Source organism: Podarcis erhardii (genome assembly GCF_964252035.2).
Source record: "Podarcis erhardii genome assembly, chromosome: 5".
Taxonomy (NCBI): Eukaryota; Metazoa; Chordata; class Lepidosauria; order Squamata; family Lacertidae; genus Podarcis; species Podarcis erhardii.
Genome location: NC_138509.1, coordinates 73034684 through 73057240, shown reverse-complemented (window position 1 = coordinate 73057240; position 22557 = coordinate 73034684). Strand labels below are relative to the sequence as shown.

The 22557-nt window shown below is 40.7% G+C and overlaps 1 protein-coding gene across 1 annotated transcript in view; it reads left to right on the top strand.

The window, feature by feature from the left end:
- The window catches only part of DNER (delta/notch like EGF repeat containing), a 109092-nt gene extending 93946 nt beyond the window's left edge, over window positions 1-15146 (top strand). Inside the window, exons 9-13 of the mRNA XM_081861545.1 lie at window positions 5190-5312; window positions 7072-7185; window positions 10650-10781; window positions 12232-12478; window positions 13955-15146. Coding sequence (XP_081717671.1) covers window positions 5190-5312; window positions 7072-7185; window positions 10650-10781; window positions 12232-12478; window positions 13955-14066 — 728 coding nt within the window. The 3' untranslated portion in view covers window positions 14067-15146. The remainder of the gene's footprint in view (window positions 1-5189; window positions 5313-7071; window positions 7186-10649; window positions 10782-12231; window positions 12479-13954) is intronic.
- Window positions 15147-22557: the final 7411 nt, after the last annotated feature.

Sequence of the window (22557 nt, the reverse complement as noted above, 5' to 3'; positions counted from 1 at the left end):
GGCCCTGATCACCACCTGCATGTGGCTCTCAGAAACTTGGCCATGGGGGAAATATAGCCCTTAGGCTGAAAAAGGCTCCCACATAGGAACATTGGAAACTGCCTCATACTGAGTCAGACCATTAGTCCATCCTGCTCCATTTTCTACTCTGCCTGCCAGCAGCTCTCTTGGGTTCCAGGTGTGTCTCTTCCAGTCCTACCTGGAGATGCTGAGAACTGATGCTGGGACCTCCTGCATGGAAAGCAGATGCTCTAATGGTGTTCCCAAATAGTGTCTTTGAAAAGGCTTTTCATGGGACAGCTGGCTAAGATGTATTGCCTGTGCCGTTTATCATGGATGAATCAGGGAAGAAAGAAACCTATAAATTCTGTTTAGTTCTGGTAATCAAAGAACCCTCCATTCCTCCTGCAAATCCACAGCAAGATATTTTAGCATGTTGGAAATAGTGTTCAGTTGCTTGCTGGCTAGCAGTCAGACTGGTATTTTCTAGGCAGCAAGCAATGGGAAAGAAAGGTGGCAGCATGGCTTTTGTTTCTTTTAGTGTGCAACATACAGCATCAAGGCTGCCAAGAGAGCAGCTTCTGAGCTTCCTGATGCAACTGTGGTTTCGGAGTTTTTTGTGTGCGTGCTTTGAGATATTCTCTGATCTTTAAGCAGTTCTTCGTGCATAAAGGAAAAAGGTACATGTGCTCTAAAGGTACCTTGGAGCTACTGATAATATGAAATAGTACGCAGGGCTCTGAGTTACATATGCAGAGGATTTAAGAGGGAGATGTGTTGAGCATCAAAAAGCTCCATTTGGAGAAAGAGGAGAAAAAGCAGAAAGGCAAATTCATGAGGTCGTTTCCTCTTTTTTACTGCAAAGATGCCACTGTCAAAGAGGCCTGTGCGTTGTTCCCCTCCCCCTTTGTAGGCTTCCCTCTTATGCATATTCAAATACTCAGATAACCACTTGCTAAGAAACACTTGGCACGTGCTCGATTTGCAGAGACTGCTCGATTTGCAAAGATGTCTGCAATCGTTTCAAGAAGCTCTATCGAAATTATGTTCAGAGGTTGGCTGGGGCAATGAGAGGCAGTCTTTCCGAAACATGTCTTACATGTGATTCTGTTCTGCCAGTGATGACATCAGTGTTTGAGAGCTGGCAATCAGGGACTCCGTACTGCAGCTAAAATCCTGGTCCAGCAGACTATACTCCCGGACAGTCATTAATTTTAAACCAAAGTCTGGTTTTGAACGTAAAACATGTGACATGGTGTCCGCTGCTTGATGTCACCCTTTTGTGACAAAGACAAAGGACTCCAGCCTCTTGTTCCTGAACATGGAACAGGGTTTCTGGGACCATTCTACATGAAAAGCAGATGCTGTACCACTGAGCTGCAGCTCTTCTACATAAATAGTTAAATGCCCATGGCATTTTGCAGGTAGCCTTGTGGAATTATTCACATGGAGAGATGTGCCTCAAGCCACAACAGCGACAGTACCAAATAAGCAGGCAAACATGCAAGGTTTGCAGGCTATGCTGACTTCTGCATATTTACCTAATTATTATGGATTCATTACAGGGTGGAATTGGTAATATTTAGCTATGTAGCACTTTCCACAAATTAAATATATTTTGCAAGTCTGAAAATGGGATTCATATTTCGGCAGGGCTTTCAGGGATCGTAAGATGAGATGCATGAAAAAAGCTGATGTACGAATTTTTACAGGTGGTTAGCTCAACACTGGTTGGAGGCAGAATGTTGGTCGTTCCGAATAGTGATCAGGTCACTCATGATTCTGAATTAATGTGTTGCCTGAAAGCACTAAACTGCGATAATTCACGGAAAGGAAGTGAGATGAACGAGATGAAGGTGAAGGGGATCCATATTAGGAGACATTAACCCTGTTTTCATTTCCAGTTGTGTGTGTGTGTGTGTTCGTTGAACCGAATGGAATGGGAAATGGGCGCACTGGCTCAGCCCATTCATTCAGTGTAAAAGCTTCTCTGTACGCATACACAGCTGTTTGTGCATAAGTCCTTCCATGTGGTGAGAACCCCCTCTGTGGTCAGACTGTTACACTATATACAACTCCACACAGGACCCGTTTCACATATTCCACTGTGAAGACCCGGCCAGTGGATGTACCTCTGTTCCCTTTCTTAACACGTGATTAAAAGTAAAAACAGTGTCTCTTTGGTTCCATCCTTTCCTGCTTGCAAATGTTTCTGTACTGGCAACCCTCTCCCCCAAATACAGTTGCATTTTATACCCAGAAGTGCATTTTATACCCGGTTATTTATTAATCTGACATCACGTGAGAATCATCAACCCCTGTATATAAGTCACCTCTCCTAGTATCACGTCCATAACTTGAGGTTGCATCACTTTCTCACTTTTTCCAAGGCCTCTGGTTAATGGGTTAGTTACTCTCGTACCCTTGCTCATAGCAAAACTGGTTTTCCTGGCGGCTGCTATGCAGGGAAGGGAACTAATCGTTTTATTTGTGTGTTAAAAACCTATTCCGAACTTGCATATAAAAAAGAAAGTTACAGAATATAAAAACTTTTTGTTTGTTAATTTAGAGGTGACTTGCACATGGGAGAAGACTCTCCTTTGCCTTTATAGAGCTTCATCTTATTCTTATAAATAGCAATTTTTTCAGCTGACATCAGGAGAGGTGGAATTGACATTTTTCTAACTAGCTGAATGAAAATGCGGTGTCCTCCCTTCTTGAAATTTAAGAAGTGTGGTAGGTGGAAGCCACCCTCTAGTGGAGACAAATGGTATTTTCAGCACAGACTTGCAGTCTTCAACTGGTTGCCCTATAGAACAGGTTGATACTCTTTTGTAAAACAAGTCATTAATTTAACATGTAAATCAGAGTATTTCCTCACAGCCAAGGCTGTTTGGGGGAAAGGGGGGGGGGACTTTTTCAGTCACATATAATTCAGAGGTATGCATATATTGAGAGTTACATGAATTTATTTACAAGAGCATTTTCTTGGTGTTGTTTTATTTTATATATAAGAATTCAGGTTAAGCCTGCATATGGTAGTTTTCTAGTGCCTGCTCCACTGTGTCTTATTAAAGAATGGCCACAAAGTAATGGCAATTTATCCCTTATGAGGACATGAAATCATGTGAAATCCAATTGATTTCAGGACTCTAGTGAAATAATGAGTAAGCCTTTTGTTTCTATGGCACAAAGGGCTGAATCCAGCCTCAGTCATACTTGGAGCAAACCCACTGGGAGTCTATTAGTCATGATTAATGACCAATTTCAATAGGTTTGCTCTTGAGTATGAGTAAGTCTTGCTTATTATTTGACCAGAGCCCTAAAAAAAATAAATCACTTGGATTTCTCTTGAGTAATATATACAGTGTTGACAGAGCATGTTTCCCATTCAAAGTTTTACTTGAGCTTTCACGCAGTGAAAAAGCCTGTGCTGCTGTTTATTTTTTTAATTAAATAAATGGGCCGCCCCATTTATATGTTCCTCAGAGGAAATGAGAACAAGATAGTAAAAAAATAACATTAAAATGAAAACAATTTCTAGAAAAGCCTGTTCTGCTCTTTCAATAGTATCAATTCCAACTTCAAGCAAACAAATTGAAAGGAAATAGGTTTTAGTCTGAACTCTCAACTGGCAGGAAAAGGCTGGAATAAAAAACAACGACAAATGAAGCAAATACATAATGATGATTATAATAGATAAATTAATGGTTAGTGACTAACAGCAGCTTGGACCCAAGGATGTTGCTGTGTCAGTGGGAGCCACTTCTGCTCATGGGGAAGTCCCCACCCCCCTGATTTTCCCAAAAAACTGCTCTAGAGGGTCCCCTGATCTTCATGGACACAAGAAACTCGTGTGTGTGTGTGTGTGTGTGTGTGTGTATGTGTAATCAGTGAGCCTTGCTGTGCGCATGTAGCAATACTTGCACAAAGGGACCTTTGGATCCAAGCCACTCTTACTGAAGAATAATAAAAACAATAATAACATATATATATTTGCTGCTGGTTATTTTATATTTTGGCCTCCCTGTTATCAAAAAGTCCACACCAAAATTTGCAACCTTTGAATCCAAGCCAAGATTTCTCTTTGCCTGAATTAGGGAATTAAAACCTGATGGACAAGCTTAGGATGTTTTTGAATGATGCAAATATATGAATGGTGTTAGGTCTCCCTGGTTTAATAAGAGTAGTAGTGGATGCCTGGTGTTCTAATAAGGAAAATAATGGCTACAATTCACCAGTCATAGTTGCTGCACCTTCTGATTTGAACGAATAAGGCTTAAAAGGAGATTGTATGCTAATCTGAGGCAGTTAAATGAAGGTGGGGGCAGCTGCAGTGATTACTCAGTGGCTTCCATGTATAATAAAAGTTTGCTAGAAGCATAGCAGTAGAAGTAAAGAATACATAATTCCTCATTTATTTACATATGCATTGGACTGCAGCTCTGTAGAACACAGTAGAATAACTGATAATGCTTAATCCATGCTGTATTCTATGAAACTGTTGCTTTGTGTAATAATAAAAGGGCACAATGTAAGCTGTGCCAAAATTTTGCTGAGCAGATTGGTAGCACTTACTGTTCATTTACATGTGAAATGGTGTTCGTCCTTGTTTTACCAGCTTGAATCAACCAAGTATGCTTCTCTGTCTTCAGACTGCCCTATCTTTACCCACTTCAGACAAGTGACAGCTACTCTACATCCTGCAGTTTGCTATTTGAGTTACACTTCAGAGTTGTGCTGGAGTGAGATCTAGTTTCATTATATAAAGTGGCATCATACATCACTAAGATTTCTGCTCGTTTTAGGTGCTAAACCCACCTAATAAATGTGATCTACAGCCGTGCAAAAAATGAATTCTGAAAATACAGCCCATTCGCTTCAATACTTCTGTCGTGCTCCTGGCTTGCTTAGATTTCTAATGAGCTCATTTGGCTGTCTTCGTAGCAGGCAAAAGTGCTTCTGATTGTTCAACGTATGAAATGTATAAGGAGGTCTTGATTCCAGCGTAAACTGAGCTCCAAATCCTTTCATGTACAATACGTGACAAAATAGCTTTAAAGGTGCACCTACACATTGTTATTTTCAGTTACTAGTCATCTCTGTCCCATCCACGATTGTGAAGCTTTTGCCATATGCTGAGACACATTTTCAGGGTATGTTGTGTTTTCTTTGTTACATGTTTTTAGGTTACCACGGACTCTATTGTGAGGAGGAATATAATGAGTGCCTTTCAGCCCCTTGCCAGAACGGAGCTACCTGCAGAGACCTTGTCAATAGCTACGACTGTGTATGTCTTGCTGAATATGAAGGTAAGAGATGTTTTGCTTTAACATAGGTGGGGTTGTGATTCAAGGACCTGCCACTCGCTTGGGGATAAAAAAGACACATGGACACAGTATATTAGGTTAATGGGCTAAAAAAGGCAACAACTTTATTGATGAGAGCATGTGAGAGGTATTGGCTTAGGCATTGGATAAAACAACAGAGCGTGACTCCACCCCCTCAGGGAGGGGTGAGTCTAACAAGGGTTAACCACCAGTGGGAGGAGCCTGTTGATGCAAATGCAACTGAAAGCTCCCCCTGATGTCACCGGGGGTTGTGCCATGGCCCTAGCCACCAGCAAGGGGCATCGGACAGGATCCACGACCGCCGGATTCCTTTACCGGAATACCCATAAAGTGGAGGGGTAGGTGATGGCCACACCCTGCCCTCCAATACACAAACATATTCCAATGCCTAACCACCACTCGAGCCAAAAGAATATGAAGGTAGGAGATGCTTTGCTTTAACATAGGTGGGCTTACTGTAAATCTGCCTAATAAACGTGATGTGCATCATTTAAGTTTCATTATCTTTGAGGCAAGCCTTTTGGAACCAAGATTACGAGGCTCATCTGTAGTATGACGTGCTACTTTTCTGACATCTCTAAAAAGTGCAGCTGAATCTTACTTTGGATTTACATTTTTTCCCCTTGCACTATCATGGCAGTATGCTAAAACTAGCAAAAGGACACAGAGAACTATCTTGCTTCAGGGGGGAAAAAGCTTTTTCTCCCAATTATAGCCAATTAAAAGTCAGTGAAGTCGTGATATCCGACAAAAATTCTTGTCAGAGCTAGAGAATTTTACTCCAAATGGAAAGAGTTAATTGGTTATTCGAAGGTGCAGAAGAAGCAGGGCATGCTATTAAAATATATATTGAAAAAAGAAATGGTTGGAGTGGTTAACCTTGTTATTCAGGGGCAGCATGATAAAAAGAGGATATACATATGTATGCATATATCTTTTACCCACGAAAAAAGAACAGCTTTAAGGAGGGAGGGTGTGTTATCCATGAGGTCACAGTGAGTATCCAATAGATGCCTGCAGTACTTGTACATGTATTTATTATAGAACTGTTGGTTGTGCTCATAGGGATATGAAAGTAAATGTCATTCTCCTGTGGGCTGCCAGTACCAGGTTCATGTATCCTATAACACAAGGTTTAGGTGCTGAGTGCTTTAGCTAGATCAAAGTATCTGTACAGACCACCTCCATTTGTCTTGTCTTTTAGCTAACCCTTTATTAAGCTTTGAGAAGGGTCTACGTGGCTGTGAACAGGCCTTGGCAGTACAAAAAGGTTCAGTGGTCCCATCCAGATTTAGTTCATGGATAGCCAGTGCTTTGTTTACCTTGCATTGAGCATCATCAATCATGAAGAAATGACGGGCACTACTCACCACCCCTTCAAAATGGCTCAAAATTGTCAGTAGGGGATGGGTGATTATTATTATTTATTCAATTTTGATGCCAGCCTTTATCCAAAGATCCCAGGGTGGTGATTCAGGATACAAATTAACTACTTGGCGCCAGTGAGATTCCCCCCCCCCTTTTTTTTTGTATATCCCATCTTCTAATAATCAGGTTAAAATTATAGGACTTGGCTGCCACTGATCATTTTGTTTCCATAGAATTCCCAGGCAACGCTAAGTATGAGGCTGCTAGTATTCTTTATATTCTGCTTCCACCTGCTCCAGCCCTTAAACAATGTACGATTCTAACATCATCTATTATCGCTTAATATTCCCAGGAAGACACTGTGAATTATACAAAGATCCTTGTGTTAACATCAGCTGCCAGAATGGTGGTACTTGTGACAGTGAAGGGCTAAATGCTACATGTATCTGTGCACCTGGATTTACAGGCAAGTTACTTTGAAATTACATAATATGCATAATTATTAATCAGACTATACAGAAGAAGACAAATGTCAACTGAATGCATTTGCACCTGCTTTTCATCTTATTCTGCTGATGCCCAGTTGAGATACCAGATATTTTACTCCACTTTTTTAAAAAAAATATAATTATCACTAATGATATTCATTGCCTTTCTGACAAAGCAGGAGAAGCAGAGAAGGTATTCTATAAAAATGAATCTGGCTCTCTTTATACATGTCTTTCTTCCTAGGCTTGCAGGCTTAAGTGCCTGTCCCCTTTCCCCCCATCGAGGGCTTCATTCTTCATGGATGAGCTGTCAGGGGCTGCATTCTGGTGGTAGGCAGAGCCAGAACCAATGTTGGGTGGAGCCACAAACACATGTTCTGGACTAACAACTCCTGAATAAAGACAAATCAAAATAAACTAACCCAGAATGAAAGCGTAAATTTATTTTTTAGCCAATAAAACAGTTGCCCTTCCAGTTTGTTCTGAAATTACATAGAATGGGGGAGGGGAGTAGAATGGTTATTTTTATTTATTGAATTTATATACCCACAGGTCTCAGGGCAGTTCACAGAGTAAAACCAGAATATAAAACCAGAAAATACATTTAAAAACTGGGGTGGGGATGGAGGAAATGAACAAGGAAGGGAGGACGTCTGGGTAGTATGGAAGAATGTGGCAGCTTCAGGAGGTGATTGTCGTGGCTGCTGGTTGCTCACCTTTGCTTTAGGTAATGGAAGTATACCCTGGAGCAGTGCTATTTTTCTAGAAAAAGAGGTGCCAGAACTCACCATGAAAACCTCCCTCGTTCTCTTATAATGGCAATGGTGCCCGCCCACCTGAAAGGTGCTGTAACTGAGTTCCATCTGGAAAAAAGCCCTGCCCTGGAAGCTGCTGGGACCAGTAATCATTTCATGGCGGCAGAAATGACAATCAACATCTTGAAACTTGGACAGCAGGAGAGGGTTTCTTATATCTCCCTGGCCATGTTGGTTAGAAGAGATGCTTCTTCAAACTCTCAACAGCTTGATCACGAGGAGCCCGTGAAGCTTGAGGTGCTGGCTATTGCTGTCCCACAGCTAGAAAGACATATTAAGATCAGTTGTCCTAAAGCATGACCTGAGTTCACAGAGCTGTTGTACTATTTCCTCAGCTCAAGCCCGAAAAGTAGTGTCTGAAAACCCACTGCTGAAATGCATATGCTCATCGATGACAACCTAACAGAGACTACATATTTCAAACAATTTACAGGTTGCTGTTGTTTTTTCTCTCCTTCAGGCTTCCATTTAATAAGCACTCTCTTTAAAAACACAAAGATAAGGACCAATGCATGATAAGATAGTAAGTTCCATCTCTGCACTGTAGCAAGCTGAGAACAAGACCTGCAGGATTTAAAACAGATACAGGAATCATATGGAAGACGATGGGGGAGGACATGGCCATGTATTCATTCTAATTTTAAGACCGCATATATAATGCACCACTTAACACTGTTTCTCATATATTATATCTCCCTTGCAGGCTGTATCCCCTTCATTCAAGGTGAAAAATGTATAACACTACTGCAATCTGGAATAAATGCCATACTGTGATTCTGTTATCACTACAATGAATTAGAAGTGCTCTATGTCTAGAAAACACATTCCATGATCTCTTAGTACAGAATAGGGAGTCTTAATGTATACTTCAAATGTTCTCATTTGTTCACACCATCTAAGTATCTAAAGCATGATAAAATAGAATATTTTCCACAGCGGAATAGCTCTTTTTAGCCATTTATTCTTGCAATCCTGTCTTAATCCATAAATTTTACATTAGATTAATGGCCTTGCGTGTTTTTCACAATCTCAGTAACAAAGCAAGAGAAACAACAGGTTTCTTAGAATCCCTCTGTTACTTTTACAGAACAGCATCCCTGCCATTAGTGGGGGAGAATTTGCTGAAAGAGACTTGGGATAGACTCATCCAAGAGGGAATGAGAAGGTGAACATGAGTTAAAAGAGAGCTTTGAAAATGGATAATCTTGTGAGCACGAATGTATAGCAAGAGAGTATGCCCCAATTAATTTGGGTGCTGTTGAATTTAGCTTTGACAGAAGAGCTGTTAATATTGGTTAGAAGTGATTTGATATTGCGACTTTCAGAAGTAAAATGTGTAGCTAATTAGAACTTGGCAAGGTAAACAGCTGCTAAACCATTACTTAATCAATATCTTTCTGAAACAATATGGCATTTGAAAACAATATTTGAAAAGGCAACATGCTAATTGAATGGTGCTAAATAAACTAGGTTAGCGTCATGTAATCTGTACCAGTAAAGTGAAGAAATTTCACTCTCCTTGCTTTTTCTGATAGTTGTATGAATGCCTTGAAGGGATAGCCAGCTTTGGGATTCTTGCAAGCCAGTTTATTCTCCAGAAGTGGTTTGGGGGCCAGAAATGTACTCTGCTGCACAAAGAGTGGTATATAAAGATAGGCTTTCAAGGACAGCTGGGGTGTTACATTCAAAACCCAAAAATGAATGTTTACATTACATGCAAAACCCAAAGAGAAGTGTGGAATACCTCTCTTCTGCATTACTTTTTGCAAAACCTTTTCTTTTCCTTACAAGTGACAAACTGGACATCCTTTAAAGGTCAAATATCCCATGCCCCATCATGAGTTCCCAATTAGTCCAGCCCTTCAGTGCTTAAATTGTTTCTGCAGATAGAAGCCCCACACCTCACCCCTTCTCCTTAAGTCACCCCATGAGTCTGATACTTTCCTTTTTTAACAGCCCTATTTTTCATCACTAAGAAGTCTATAGTATCAAATTGTGTTTTCATAAAAGCAAGAGTAAACAAAGGGTTTACCCACTACTAGTTCCTACTTCACCCAGGGATCACCAGCTTTAAAGTGGCCCTACTTGTTAGATATTATTTCTCTAGGATTTTATTCTATAGACGTGTAAGAGCATTTTTGAAGTCCCAGGTGTTTACAATCTTAAGAAAACATGAGCATCTTCAACTCCATGTTCAGAGTTCCAGTAGCAAAGCAAGACATTTCTTTGATTCATGTGGTTGCAATGATCTAATTCCATTGTATATTCCAGCCACTTCTTGCTGAAGTTTGATTGCTGCCCTGCATCAGTCTGTGTTTTGATTGCGTTTAAATACTGTTCATTCCTGTGCAACCCTGAAGAGACCTCATTCCATTGTTTTAATAATAAGTAGCATGCAGTGAGTGTGGATGCAGTTAAGAACTCCTTGCAGAAAAATGTAATTTTCTCCTTACAAAGAGCCCATTATCTGTTGTATCATAGATAATATGACTGCTTAAGTTAATCTTTTGAAGAGTAAGTTACACTAACATGTTGATTATTGAGTGTCTGCAGTCGAAAGGGATGAAGGCATTCCATTTTACTTTCATATCTGCAACACATAACTATATTTCCTTCCTTGTTTTAAGGTGAAGAGTGTGACATTAATATAAATGACTGTGAGAGTAACCCCTGTCATCATGGTGGAATGTGCATAGACCAACCCAATGGGTATACTTGCCATTGTCCACGTGGATGGGTTGGGGCAAATTGCGAAATACGTAAGTATTTATTACCATTTGGTTTTCTTAATTAACCAAGTCTCAGATGGTCATTGATCACCACAGGACATGTTAATTATTTTCTTTTCCAATGTAGTCTCTGGTCAAATGGCCTTTGCAGGTTTCTGCAATTTTTGAATTATATTGGCTTGGGTCCTAAAGTAAGTTAAAGCAGTTAACAGAACAAAAGTATTATCCCCATCTGCTCCTTCCTGAAGCAGCCCGTACACCTATCCCACATTACTCTGGAAAGCCCTATAACCCTCCAAAAGCTCTTCAGGGTTCACAGGTGACTGAAAGAAGAACGAAGGAATGCGAAACTTACTTTCTATCAATTTCCTCAACACCATAATCCTGTGCATGTCTGTTCAAAGTGGGTCCTATTAAATTCAGTGGGATTTACTCCCACGTAAGAGGATATAGGATTACAGCCTTAACTATCTAAGAATACAAGCCATTATTTTAATATGTACTGGAAGCAATCAAGAGGATATTTATTTATTTTTAGTTGAAAAACAGGATGCTAAATATCTAAATAAAATAAAGGCATAAGGTCTGCTGAAAGGAGAAAATAGTAATGACTAAAATAGGCATGCATAGACTTAATTGAGGGAACAATCCATGTGTGAGTGACAGCCTCTTTAGGTGGTAGACAATAGGCTGTCTGGCAGATGGATTTAATATCCTGAGACATGCAGTAATCCTTTAGAAATGCATTCCATGCAGTGCCTACATATTATAATAATATGTAATTTAATGGCTTTCTATGAAAGGCCTAGATTGTTGGAACCATATGCTTTTATTACTTGCTGTCGATTATGTGGTTTGATAACAAATATCTCAGAATGATACTTTGATTCCAGAATTGTAAAGGAGCTTGGCTGCAGGTTATAAACAATGGTGGAATATAGCACTCCTAGCACCAAGCTGTCACCTTAGTTCTGACACAGAGAAGGAACAAGTGAGATTTGAGCAAAATATAATTCAGTTTATGCTTGTTTGAAGAAACCCATACCTGTGCCAGGGACGGGGAACTTGTGGCCCTCCAGATGTTGGTGAACTCCAGCTTCCATCAGCCCCAGCCAGAGATGTTGGGAGTTGTCTGGTAACCTTACATTACATTAATCCATAAAGAGGTTCCATGCTATCCTTTGGTACCAGTCAATGGTTTGGGTCCCTCAGGATGATGAACACATTTCCTTAATCCAGTTGCTAGATGTCTTAATCCAGTGTTGCCAGATGTCTAGCAACATCTAGAGGCGCACAGGTTCCTCATCACTGGATTAAGGAAATGGTAAAAAGGATCTGTTTTGCAATAGTTTCACACCTTCTAACTTCAATCTTCATGCGACTCCATTAAAGGTACAAATATATATGGTGGGAGTGAATGTGCCATTAACCGCTTACTGTACAATTCATCAACAATGTCCATTATATTCCTTGCTTTTAGATTTACAGTGGAAGTCTGGGCACATGGCAGAGAGCCTGACAAACATGCCACGGCACTCTCTCTACATCATAATCGGAGCCCTATGCGTTGCGTTTGTCCTGATGCTGATCATCCTAATTGTGGGGATTTGTCGCATCAGCCGGATTGAATATCAAGGCTCATCCAGGCCAGCGTACGAGGAATTCTACAACTGCAGGAGCATTGACAGTGAATTCAGCAGTGCTATTGCCTCCATCAGGCATGCCAGGTTGGTTTGGAGTAAAGGGGGAAACACAGGCCTGGTTGTAACCTAGAGATGTAATAAGGCATGGGTAGGCAAACTAAGGCCCGGGGGCTGGATCTGGCCCAATCACCTTCTAAATCCGGCCCATGGATGGTCCGGGAATCAAATAGAATGTGTCCTTTTATTTAAAATGCATCTCTGGGTTATTTGTGGGGCCTGCCTAGTGTTTTTACATGAGTGGAATGTCTGCTTTTATTTAAAATGCATCTCTGGGTTATTTGTGGAACATAGGAATTCGTTCATTATTTCCCCCCCAAAATATAGTCTGGCCCTCCACAAGGTCTGAGGGACAGTGGACTGGTCCCCTGATGAAAAAGTTTGCTGACCCCTGTAATAAGGCATTGATTTCCAATCTGACTTGTGTTTGTTGCATGCAGCACTGCTTCCACTGTGCCAGTTTTCTTTCTTTCTTTCTTTCTTTCTTTCTTTCTTTCTTTCTTTCTTTCTTTCTTTCTCTCTCTCTCTCTCTCTCTCTCTCTCTCTTTCTTTCTTTCTTTCTTTCTTTCTTTCTTTCTGCAATGTAGGAACATAGGAGCTTAGCTGTATGTTGCCAGTTTATAGGAAGGTTACCAGATTTTTTTCAAATAATCCGGGGACACTTTTCAACTTCAAAGGATTTTGTATGGGGACTGATTTGTAAATTCGGGGACTGTCCTGGGAAACGGGGACGTCTGGTAACCTTAGTTTATATAGTCAACAGTAGCCTAATAGCAAAACCTATCCTGGATTGTACCATATCAGACTGCAGGTGGAGAGTTGTGCATTAGAATGGTCTCCCACAAAGAAGGATTGCCCCCTATCCATAGGAAAATGCCTTACCAAGGAGCAGGTGAAGCTGAAACCTCATCTTTAATGTACTGTATTTTTCACTCTATAAGACGCACCAGACCACAAGACGCACCTAGTTTTTGGAGGAGGAAAACAAGAAAAAAATATACTTAATCTCAGAAGCCAGAACAGCAAGAGGGATCACTGCGCAGTGAAAGCAGCAATCCCTCTTGCTGTTCTGGCTTCTGGGATAGCTGCGCAGCCTGCATTCACTCCATAAGACGCACACACATTTCCCTTTACTTTTTAGGAGGGAAAAAGTGAGTCTTATAGAGCAAAAATTATGGTACTTTTTTTGTATGCATAGGGACTAAAAGAAGGGTATTCAGACATTTAGTAATTCCCAGTCCTACCTGTGACCAGAAGTGTTACCATCTAGGAAAAACGTCACCATCTGGTGGTTCTGCTGATTGCATAAGTTTGCATTCTACCAGTTCACTAGATTTAGGTCCTTATTTCATGAATACTTGGCACTTGACTACATATTTCAAATGAAGCTTGACGTTTCTTTGATATTCTCTTGGGACAGTGGGTTACTGCTACAAGTGTAAATGTTCAACCAATCTGCAATTCCACTAAATCCTTCTTTTCCTTTTTTTGTGGTGGGGTTAGGTTTGGAAAGAAATCTCGACCTGCGATGTATGATGCAACTCCAATTGCTTATGAAGACTACAGTCCTGACGACAAACCCTTGGTCACACTGATTAAAACAAAAGATTTGTAATCTACTTCAGGTCTTTTCTTCTTTTTTGGATTATTTTTCAAAAGGATGGGCTACCGAATTAATTCAAATATTTTTAAGACGAAGAAAGTGTAAGAAATTTAAAATGTTTAGCGGCTCCAGAATTTTCTGTAGATTATTTAAGAACAAGTTTTCTGCAGCTTTTAGTTGGGGAAAAATATTTTAAAACTGAATTTGTGAAGTTCATGGTTTTCCTTTTAATGTACTTTCAGCTTTAGAAAACTCTAATCTTAACAATAGTGTGTGCTTTTACCAAACTCAGATGATGAACCTCTGTGGTTATTACAGACAGAATGCAATATGTTAAGCAATGACATAACAGTGCCAGCATTCTCAGTAGACTTAGGAAAAATGTAAAACTTGATATATCCATTACTGAAAAAAATGAAGTCTAAAATGTTTGTGTTTGTGAAAAGGAATCTAGTAAAAAATATTATTCTTAAACTGAATGAATTAGCTTTCTCCCTGTTTTGTGCATGGATAACTAACCTATTTCTGCATTATGTTCCTGAAACTTTTGCTGAAACATTCTCTTGAGTTGATGTTTGTCATTTTTTGTAATAGTATTCAAGGTAAGCTTTGTAAAAACGATCAATTGAAGTGCCTATTAAGGCAAACAAAGGATTGATCCTGCTGCCTTTGAAGTGAGCGGATGATATAATTTTCATTGATTTCACAGTGTTCAGGATCAGGCCTTTATATTGGATCTATATTTTTCTTTAAAAAGTCAAGTTTTTTATAGTGCAAGTAAGCAAACCCTAATTTGAACTGTTTGTCTCTCAAATGTTGTTACTGTACAGTATTATTTTTGTTTCAATATTGTGCATTTCACATAGTGTATCTTATTTATACGTGTGCGTGTTTTGGTGGCTCTATTTGATTGCTGATGTGCTACAAAATTCTTGCTTATTTTGAAGAATATTGAATAAATGTGATCAATTCAAGGTGGCAGCTGATCTTGTTTTGCCTTCAGCTGATGTTAAAGGATGGAGTTCTTTTAACCACTTTCTGAGGAGTGCCCTTGAATCTGAGCCATGGCCATAATATAAACCTGCTGTGGCATTTCTAGAATCTGCAGTGCTTTATTTACACCCTTGGAGTGCTTTCACATGTGACACTTAGAACTCTTTTGTATGGTGTTGATGCGGTTGGTGTGGCTTATTGTATGACAGCAGCCACATGACACAAATCCTATCTTCTCAAAGGCATTCATTACAGATGGACAACTATCTTTTTCTGCCATAAGTGTCCAGCTTTCCTCCTTGTACATGATGCGCTGAACTGTGGGCATAGTATTTTGTAAGGACACCAATATATGTACCATTCGCCATCTTCATATATTAAAAGTAGTTGGGCTCAGGTTTGTCATGGAAGACCTTGGGGGTAGCTGAAGGCTTGTTCCCACCCTCCTGCTGCCTTTATTGCTTCAGATTCATACTCTCCTGCTCTCTGAAGGGGAAAACAAGCAGCTGAGACGGGGGCATCAACAATGGCCACTTGATTAGATGAAAACTTCTCAGGGTGAACTGTGGGAATGCTAGGCAACAGCACTTTCTGTGGTGCACTTTCAGTCTGCTGAGGTTGAAAGAATGTGAAAGTGTTGGACTAGGAGGACCTGAGTTCAGCAATCAAGTTCGTGTGATGGCTTTCATCTACTCATTGACTCTGTCTTCCAGGGTCTAGCTATATGTGACATTTAAAAAATACTATCCCCACAGTTCAGTGCATTATGTACACCAGGGATAGTGATGGGAGTCCAAGTCCCATCAGCCCCAGCCAGCATGGCCAATGGATAGGGATGGTGGGAGTTGTAGGGGGCTGGAGGTTCATTGCTTTTCAGGAAGGATTTTGAGACAAAATCAATCCATATTTCACCTAAAGTGAAAAATAAATCTTACAGGAAATTAATATGGAAAAACAAGCAGCATTGGGTTTGTTCCCTGGTGCAAGAGACTTGGGGCTCATCCAGACTTCCTTTTGTGCCATATTTCTAGGCACAGCTCTGCTCTTTAAAGCTCCATATCTGAACATTTGTTATTATTTTATTATTTTTGTCCTGGAGTTTTCCCTGCGAAAACCCATGTTATACCTCTGAATCAGAGCCAAGAACTATTGGGTGGTCTGCGGAAAGCCATTTTCTCTGATTTGGCAGTAAAAATGAAGTTTTCATGGAGAACGGACTCAGACATGGAGCTTTAAAGTGCGGACGGACCTGTGCCTGGAAACTGTGGCACTAAAAAGTCTGCATGAGCCTCCCTCTGCAGAGAAAGGGAGTTGGGAAATCTGTCGGGTTTAAGCAGCTTTGCATGCCTCCAGTCAGCAGAGGGCAGGGCTGAGACTAATAGGGAGAAATACACTTTGTGGTTTCCTGCCAAAGCCCAAAGTTCCATCCCTACACCTTCATTGCCTTCGCCCTCTTCCCTCTCTCCTGCTTGAGGCAGCCATGAGAACTAGCTTAGAATCTAACTAGGTTAGAGTCCTTGTAGATATGAAGAAGCTCTTCATAAATCTTCCTTTACCATGGAGACCAACTTTTTTTTGTTTTACCCTTTTAAATTATGCTAGCGGTGTGTGAATGAGACAGAAAGAGTGGCGGTGGGACTGGGTAACTCCAGGTAGCCCCAGCATCCAAGCTTTTAACTCTGCTATGAATACCAAGAATCTTTATGTTAATCCTGCTGTTGCATTTCCATGTTTGACAAGTTGAGCCGAGCAGCCACCTAGAGCAGAGCAGCCACTCTGCTTCAAAAACAGAGCAGTGATTATTCTGTGGGAAAGCATCTTGTTCCTTTCTGACCTTGGACAGAGATGTTCTGAGACTTCCTTTTGATGAGCCCCAAAGCCATTCACAGCGATGCCATTTCATCCCCTTGGTTTGCTGAGCCTGAAAGCAACGTGTGGCTTCTGCTTTGTGTGTTTTTCTTTTCACAGCATGAACAGGATGCTTGATATCACAGCAGCCAGATAGCCTGTGAATTCTGTAGCAGAACAAACAAGCCCTGAAATCCCACTCTCTGCCTTTCTTCTTCCTTGTTCTTTTCATATATGTTCCTCCAAAATATGTAAGGCATAGCCTTCGGGTTATCAAAGGACACCCACCCACACCCCTCATTGCGAAGACACAGGTGATCTAGTGCTGCACTGAATTTTCATAAAGTTCCATTTTCACTGCAAAAGTTGATATTCCTTGTGTAAAAATACTTGCCGTTCCCCTTCAGCTCTTTTGTACTGTTGTTCCCCAGATTAAGGTATGGGAAGCCTTTGACCCTCCAGGACCCTCTAGATGTTGCTGAACTCCCATCAGGCCCCAGGAAGCATGGTCAGTAGCCAGGGATGATGGATGGGAGTTGTAGTTCAGTAACATCTGGAGGGCCACCAGTTTCCCGCTACTACTGTAAGCCTACATCTCCTTCAGTGCAATTTTTAAAAACAATAAATGGATTCTATCTTGCATGATCTCAGCTAGGGCATTTGTGTTCAGTTGCTTTATTTTTCAAGTGGGTATGGCAAATTCCACTGCCATATTTGTCAGGAGATCACTGTGAACAGAACAGTGGTTCTTTCCTTCCTTTTGAAAACATGCCGTCACAAATGTTTTGTGCCACCCACAATGCTCTCTGGATACAGCATTTTGGGGGCAATCTGTACCAGCAACTGTTCCCTCGCAAGCAGGTGCAGAAATCTCTGCCAGTTCCAATCTGTTGTCAATACTCCAATGTGTAGTAATAACAAAAAAGGGGCATTCTGAGCGCACATTGGGAGAACCCTTGGATCTGCAGCCTCCCTATTCTGCTATGCCACCAGAATGGAGGGAAATACGCAGGCACTGGAGCTGGCATTCTTATTTTCCTTCCGGCTTCCCAGCCCCCTTTCACCATGGGAAAAGGTGCCTGACTGGGAACAGGCTGTGTTTGCAACACCACACACCTGATCTGTAGATGTGTCGCTTCCGGTTCAGAGTCTTCTTATCACAAGCACTTTGTGGGCAGGAGCTGCACAATGACAATGGTTGCCTTGTTTTGGAATTCTCTGTAGCCATAGTTATGTCCTAAACTGACCTATGCCCTCATATGAGGCTCACTGGTAGAACACACGTATTGCATACAGTAATTTTCAGGTTCACTCTCTGGCAACACCAGCAAGGGCTGGGAGAGGCCCCTATCCAGAACTCAAGAGAGGCACTGCCAGTCAGTAGACAAAACTGCTGGAGAGGCCAGTGGTCTGGGTTGCAATAAATCAGTTTGCTATATTTCTAGATAATTCTGCCCCAAATTTACAAACTGAACTGCCCAAGTTTAACAAAATATGTGAGTAACTTGCTATATTTATAAACGTGGTTGTTGCAGGGCTGTCACTTAAAAACCAGATATTACAGCTGCTCCTTCTGACTGCTGATAGAATTATGACATTTCCCCCAAATGATTTAAAACCTAGCTGTTCAGCAGGCAATTCAGCATTCAAGATACAGACAAAGCTTAGGTCAAGATCATCGGCAGCTGTGCATCTTCTCTATTCAGTCGTTTCCCCATTCATTAATACTGCTGCCATATGCAATTCACATGGTGTTTATTAATCACTTAAATCAAGAGAGATAGCCAGGCTCAAGCTGTTTGCCCTTGAAATCTTTTCTCCTCCTCCAAAATGACTAGGAGTTTACTGTACTTATTCAAGAGTAAAAAAGTAAGGACCTAGGACCATCGTAACTGACTGAGGGATTTATTAGTTGGTGTTTTTATTACATTGTCAGGGCTGAAGCCTAGAATTATAAACAGGTTGCAAAGCCAAGTCCTGAACCCATCACAAAGTGTGTGTGGGTATTATAGATGTATGTGTGTATTACACACACACACACACACACAGAGAGAGAGAGAGAGAGAGAGAGAGAGAGAGAAACACACACGCAATATTCAATTAAGGAACAAGATACCTAAGCAAAGAGGTGCCATTATGGGAAGAAGTAAGTGTACTACTTCTATTAATAAGATTGCCAAGTTCTTGCTCCAGGAAGGTGCATTTACTCAGAGGCATCAATGGAGGGTACAGAGGCAAAGCACCCTTCTGAAATGTGCCCTTCTTTTATTCTTTTATTTATTAAATCTGTATATCGCCCTTCGTCTGTAAATCTCAGGGCAGGTCACAACATAAAATTACAAGATAAAAACATAAAATACGTAATGGAAACAACAACAACAACAACAACAACACCCCAATAAACCACCCTCCTCAATAACTGAAACCGTCTTTATATAGTTTGGCTATTCCTGTCTGTACACCAGCTGTGATGTGAGAAGGTTTGGAAAGATCAAAGTTAGGAAACTGAAATTAAATCAATTGTGTCCTTCTAAAATAGCTTTTCACCTGTGCTGTTAATTTCTGCATCTGCTGCTGATGAACATGTTGCATATATTGTTAATTTAGTATAAATAATTACTCCTACAGTATTGCTACTATTAAATGTAATATTTCTGCCTACCTGTGACTGAAACCATTAGTTTGCAGGAAAATAAATTATTACTTACTGGGATTGGATCTTCTCTTTCTGTGGAATGCCTGAATCATGATTGTGTCACCTTGTCTCTGCTGTTGAAGATAATCTCATTTCAGCCTGCCATTCACAGGTGGTCCTTAATGCTTTTTAAAACATATTGACAAACCGTTCTATTAATTGATGCAACCTACAAGTTGCCTTTCTATTTAAAAAAAAGTACTAAAAATGAAACATGCATATTAAAACAATACAAATGGAAAGAATGAACAAGACAACTCTGAAGAAAATAGTGGAGAGAAAGAAACAGAGAACATCCATAGCAGCCATGAGGAATGTTCAGTTAAAATGCATTTCTGAAACTGTGCAAAGGAAACCTGCAAGACCTCTTTAGGAAGACGGAGCTGCAGCAACAGTGATTCCACTGAGAAGCTCTGCCCTTTCTTGAAAGTAGCTAGAACAAAGCCTCCTCAGCAAACATCAAAAATCAAGATGGACCACGTCAAGGATGGAGAATCTGTGGCCTTCCAGATGTTGAACACAGCCAGCCTAGCCAGTGGGCTTGGATTCTGGAAGTGGTACTCTCAACAACATCTGGAGTATCAGGTTCCCCCATTACTGTTCTACATTAAGTGAAATATTTCTGCAGCTATTCTGGGCTCAGCTTTTAAACTTTAAACTTGAGTACATTACTAGAAGTTGGACAATGTAGTTCATACTCACTCTCCTTTGCTTAGCATGCTTAATGAACGTGCCTGAAATGAGTAATTCGATATCTGGGAATTCTAAACCAAAATGACACGATCCACATGTCTCAGACCAATGTGTGGGATGGAGTTTACCTACCCAGTGGATTTTGTTATTTTCCAAATGTTGTGATGCAGCTTAAAAAACATATTGCAATATGCAATTACAGGGGCAGATGGGGCTCGTCAACCTGGGAAGGTAGCCCATCTAGGAGAAGGAAAACTCTGGCCATAAAACTCCTGTCTTGCGGGATATTTTTGGGAGAAGATAAGGCTAAGGAGTAAACCCTACACAAATCCAGAGTGGAGTTCCTAAGGTGATTGGATGTACCTTGTATGCCTCCTTCCAGCAACTCCTGCTGCCAAGTTGGTGCAGTGAGGCCAAAGGGGAATCTCTTCATCTGGACAACCCAGGACCTTCATACACACTGCCCTGGCTTGCACACCATGGAAGGTCATTTGGTACTGCTAGTGCCATGGTTTGGCTTCACCCCCAGAGGCACACTCCATTGTCTCAAGACAGACAGATGCCAACAACACAGATTAATGGGCAAATGAATCAGAATTGTGGCTAAAACATTCAAAACAGATGCAGGATGGAAAGGGAGGCAGATCAGAAACTCACTGATTTGCCCATCCTACTATAACCCTTGGTTATGCATAGGTTGGGGCTAATGGTTAGTACCAAGCGGAATATCTCAAAGTACTCTTTAGGAATCGGAGGCATTACTAATGCAGCCAAGCCTGTGTGCCTGTTGACACAGCCATCTGGATGCCACCAACATTTATAACACATGGCAGCTTTTCAACTTTGTTGCCTTCCTTCTGTCATCTGCAGGATTCAGCCAGCAAGCACGAATCGTGTTGCAGAATCATAACCTCTTAAGACTTTCCCCCAGATGGTGTAGTATCCCCAGTGCTATTTGTCTTCAGCTGTCTTTATTTACACACGCACACACACACATATATTTTTAGAACTGGAATGATTTAAGCATGTACATGCAAGGTCCTGATTACTCTACCTTGTGGGCTGCATGCCGTGAAATAAATATGGCACAAACAATTGAAAACATCTTACAAATTGGGAACACAACTCTAGTTGTTATGAAGGCTACAGTAGGCTGACTTTCTGGTTTCTTCTCATCTGGTATTCTATATTTAAATTGTTAGAGCACTGAAATTGTGGTGGTTAGCAAATATGTCTTAGCCTTTCACATCTTAGCTTTCCTACCAAACAAGATAAATGAATTATTAGAGAAAGATAAAGCTTGGATGCGATGTTTTCAAAGGCGACAATAACTGTGCTGTTTATCAGCTTTGCCTTCACCATTCAAAAGCATCTGTTTAATTTTCACACACAGAATACTTAATGCATGCACTGAGATGACAGACCCCTGATGTTTTGAAGGGTTTTGTTTGTTTGTTTTTCTTTTTGGCATGTGCAGGATTTAAATTTTGTGATGAGCTAGTTGTTGATTGAGCTTTCAATCAAAATGTCTTCCAGCAGCTCGCTGCAGCTAAGTTACTTGCACTGAGAACTCCACGTCATTTATTTTGGAAAGGTTTCCTTAGAAATAGCCCCCATAAATAGTGCATCATTTTGAAGGCTTTGCAATTTCTTGCCGCAAATTAGAAAAGGTGCAAACTATTAAAGTGTCAAAGATTAAGCGCAAAATTATTTTGCATCAAGCAAACAACTTCTATATACAACTGACTCTGAGGACCATTCCAGCTGCCCTTTTTATTGTACGTTCACAATTATTTGTGTTCATGATGCTAAAGGATGGTGATACGTGATTCCACTTTCAATACTGTTTGTGCCTGCAAAAGTTTGGGAGAAGTCACACCGCTTCATTTCCAATCAGTGCATATCCTGCAACCTCCTGCTGAAATCCCATAACTTGTTTATAGCACAAAACGTTTGTTTTTGTCCCACTTTTGTTGTGCTAAAGCCCCTCCAGAATACAGTAGTAGCATTAAAGAAGCATCACATAACAAACTAAAACAGAGTCAAATAATATGCACTCGTCTACTTTTCATGCTTTGAAAGGAAATAGTTGAATAATTTCCATTGTTCCATGTTACCAAATTGTGTATCTACTGTTGACTCAGGTAATGCTGGACATTGCCCCTAGAGTGAGTCTCTATCTCACCACTGTGTTAATACTCATTTGCTTTACTTACACAATCCTGGGTTCTCCCCCTCCCCCACACCCGCAAAGGACAGAGATCATTTGACATT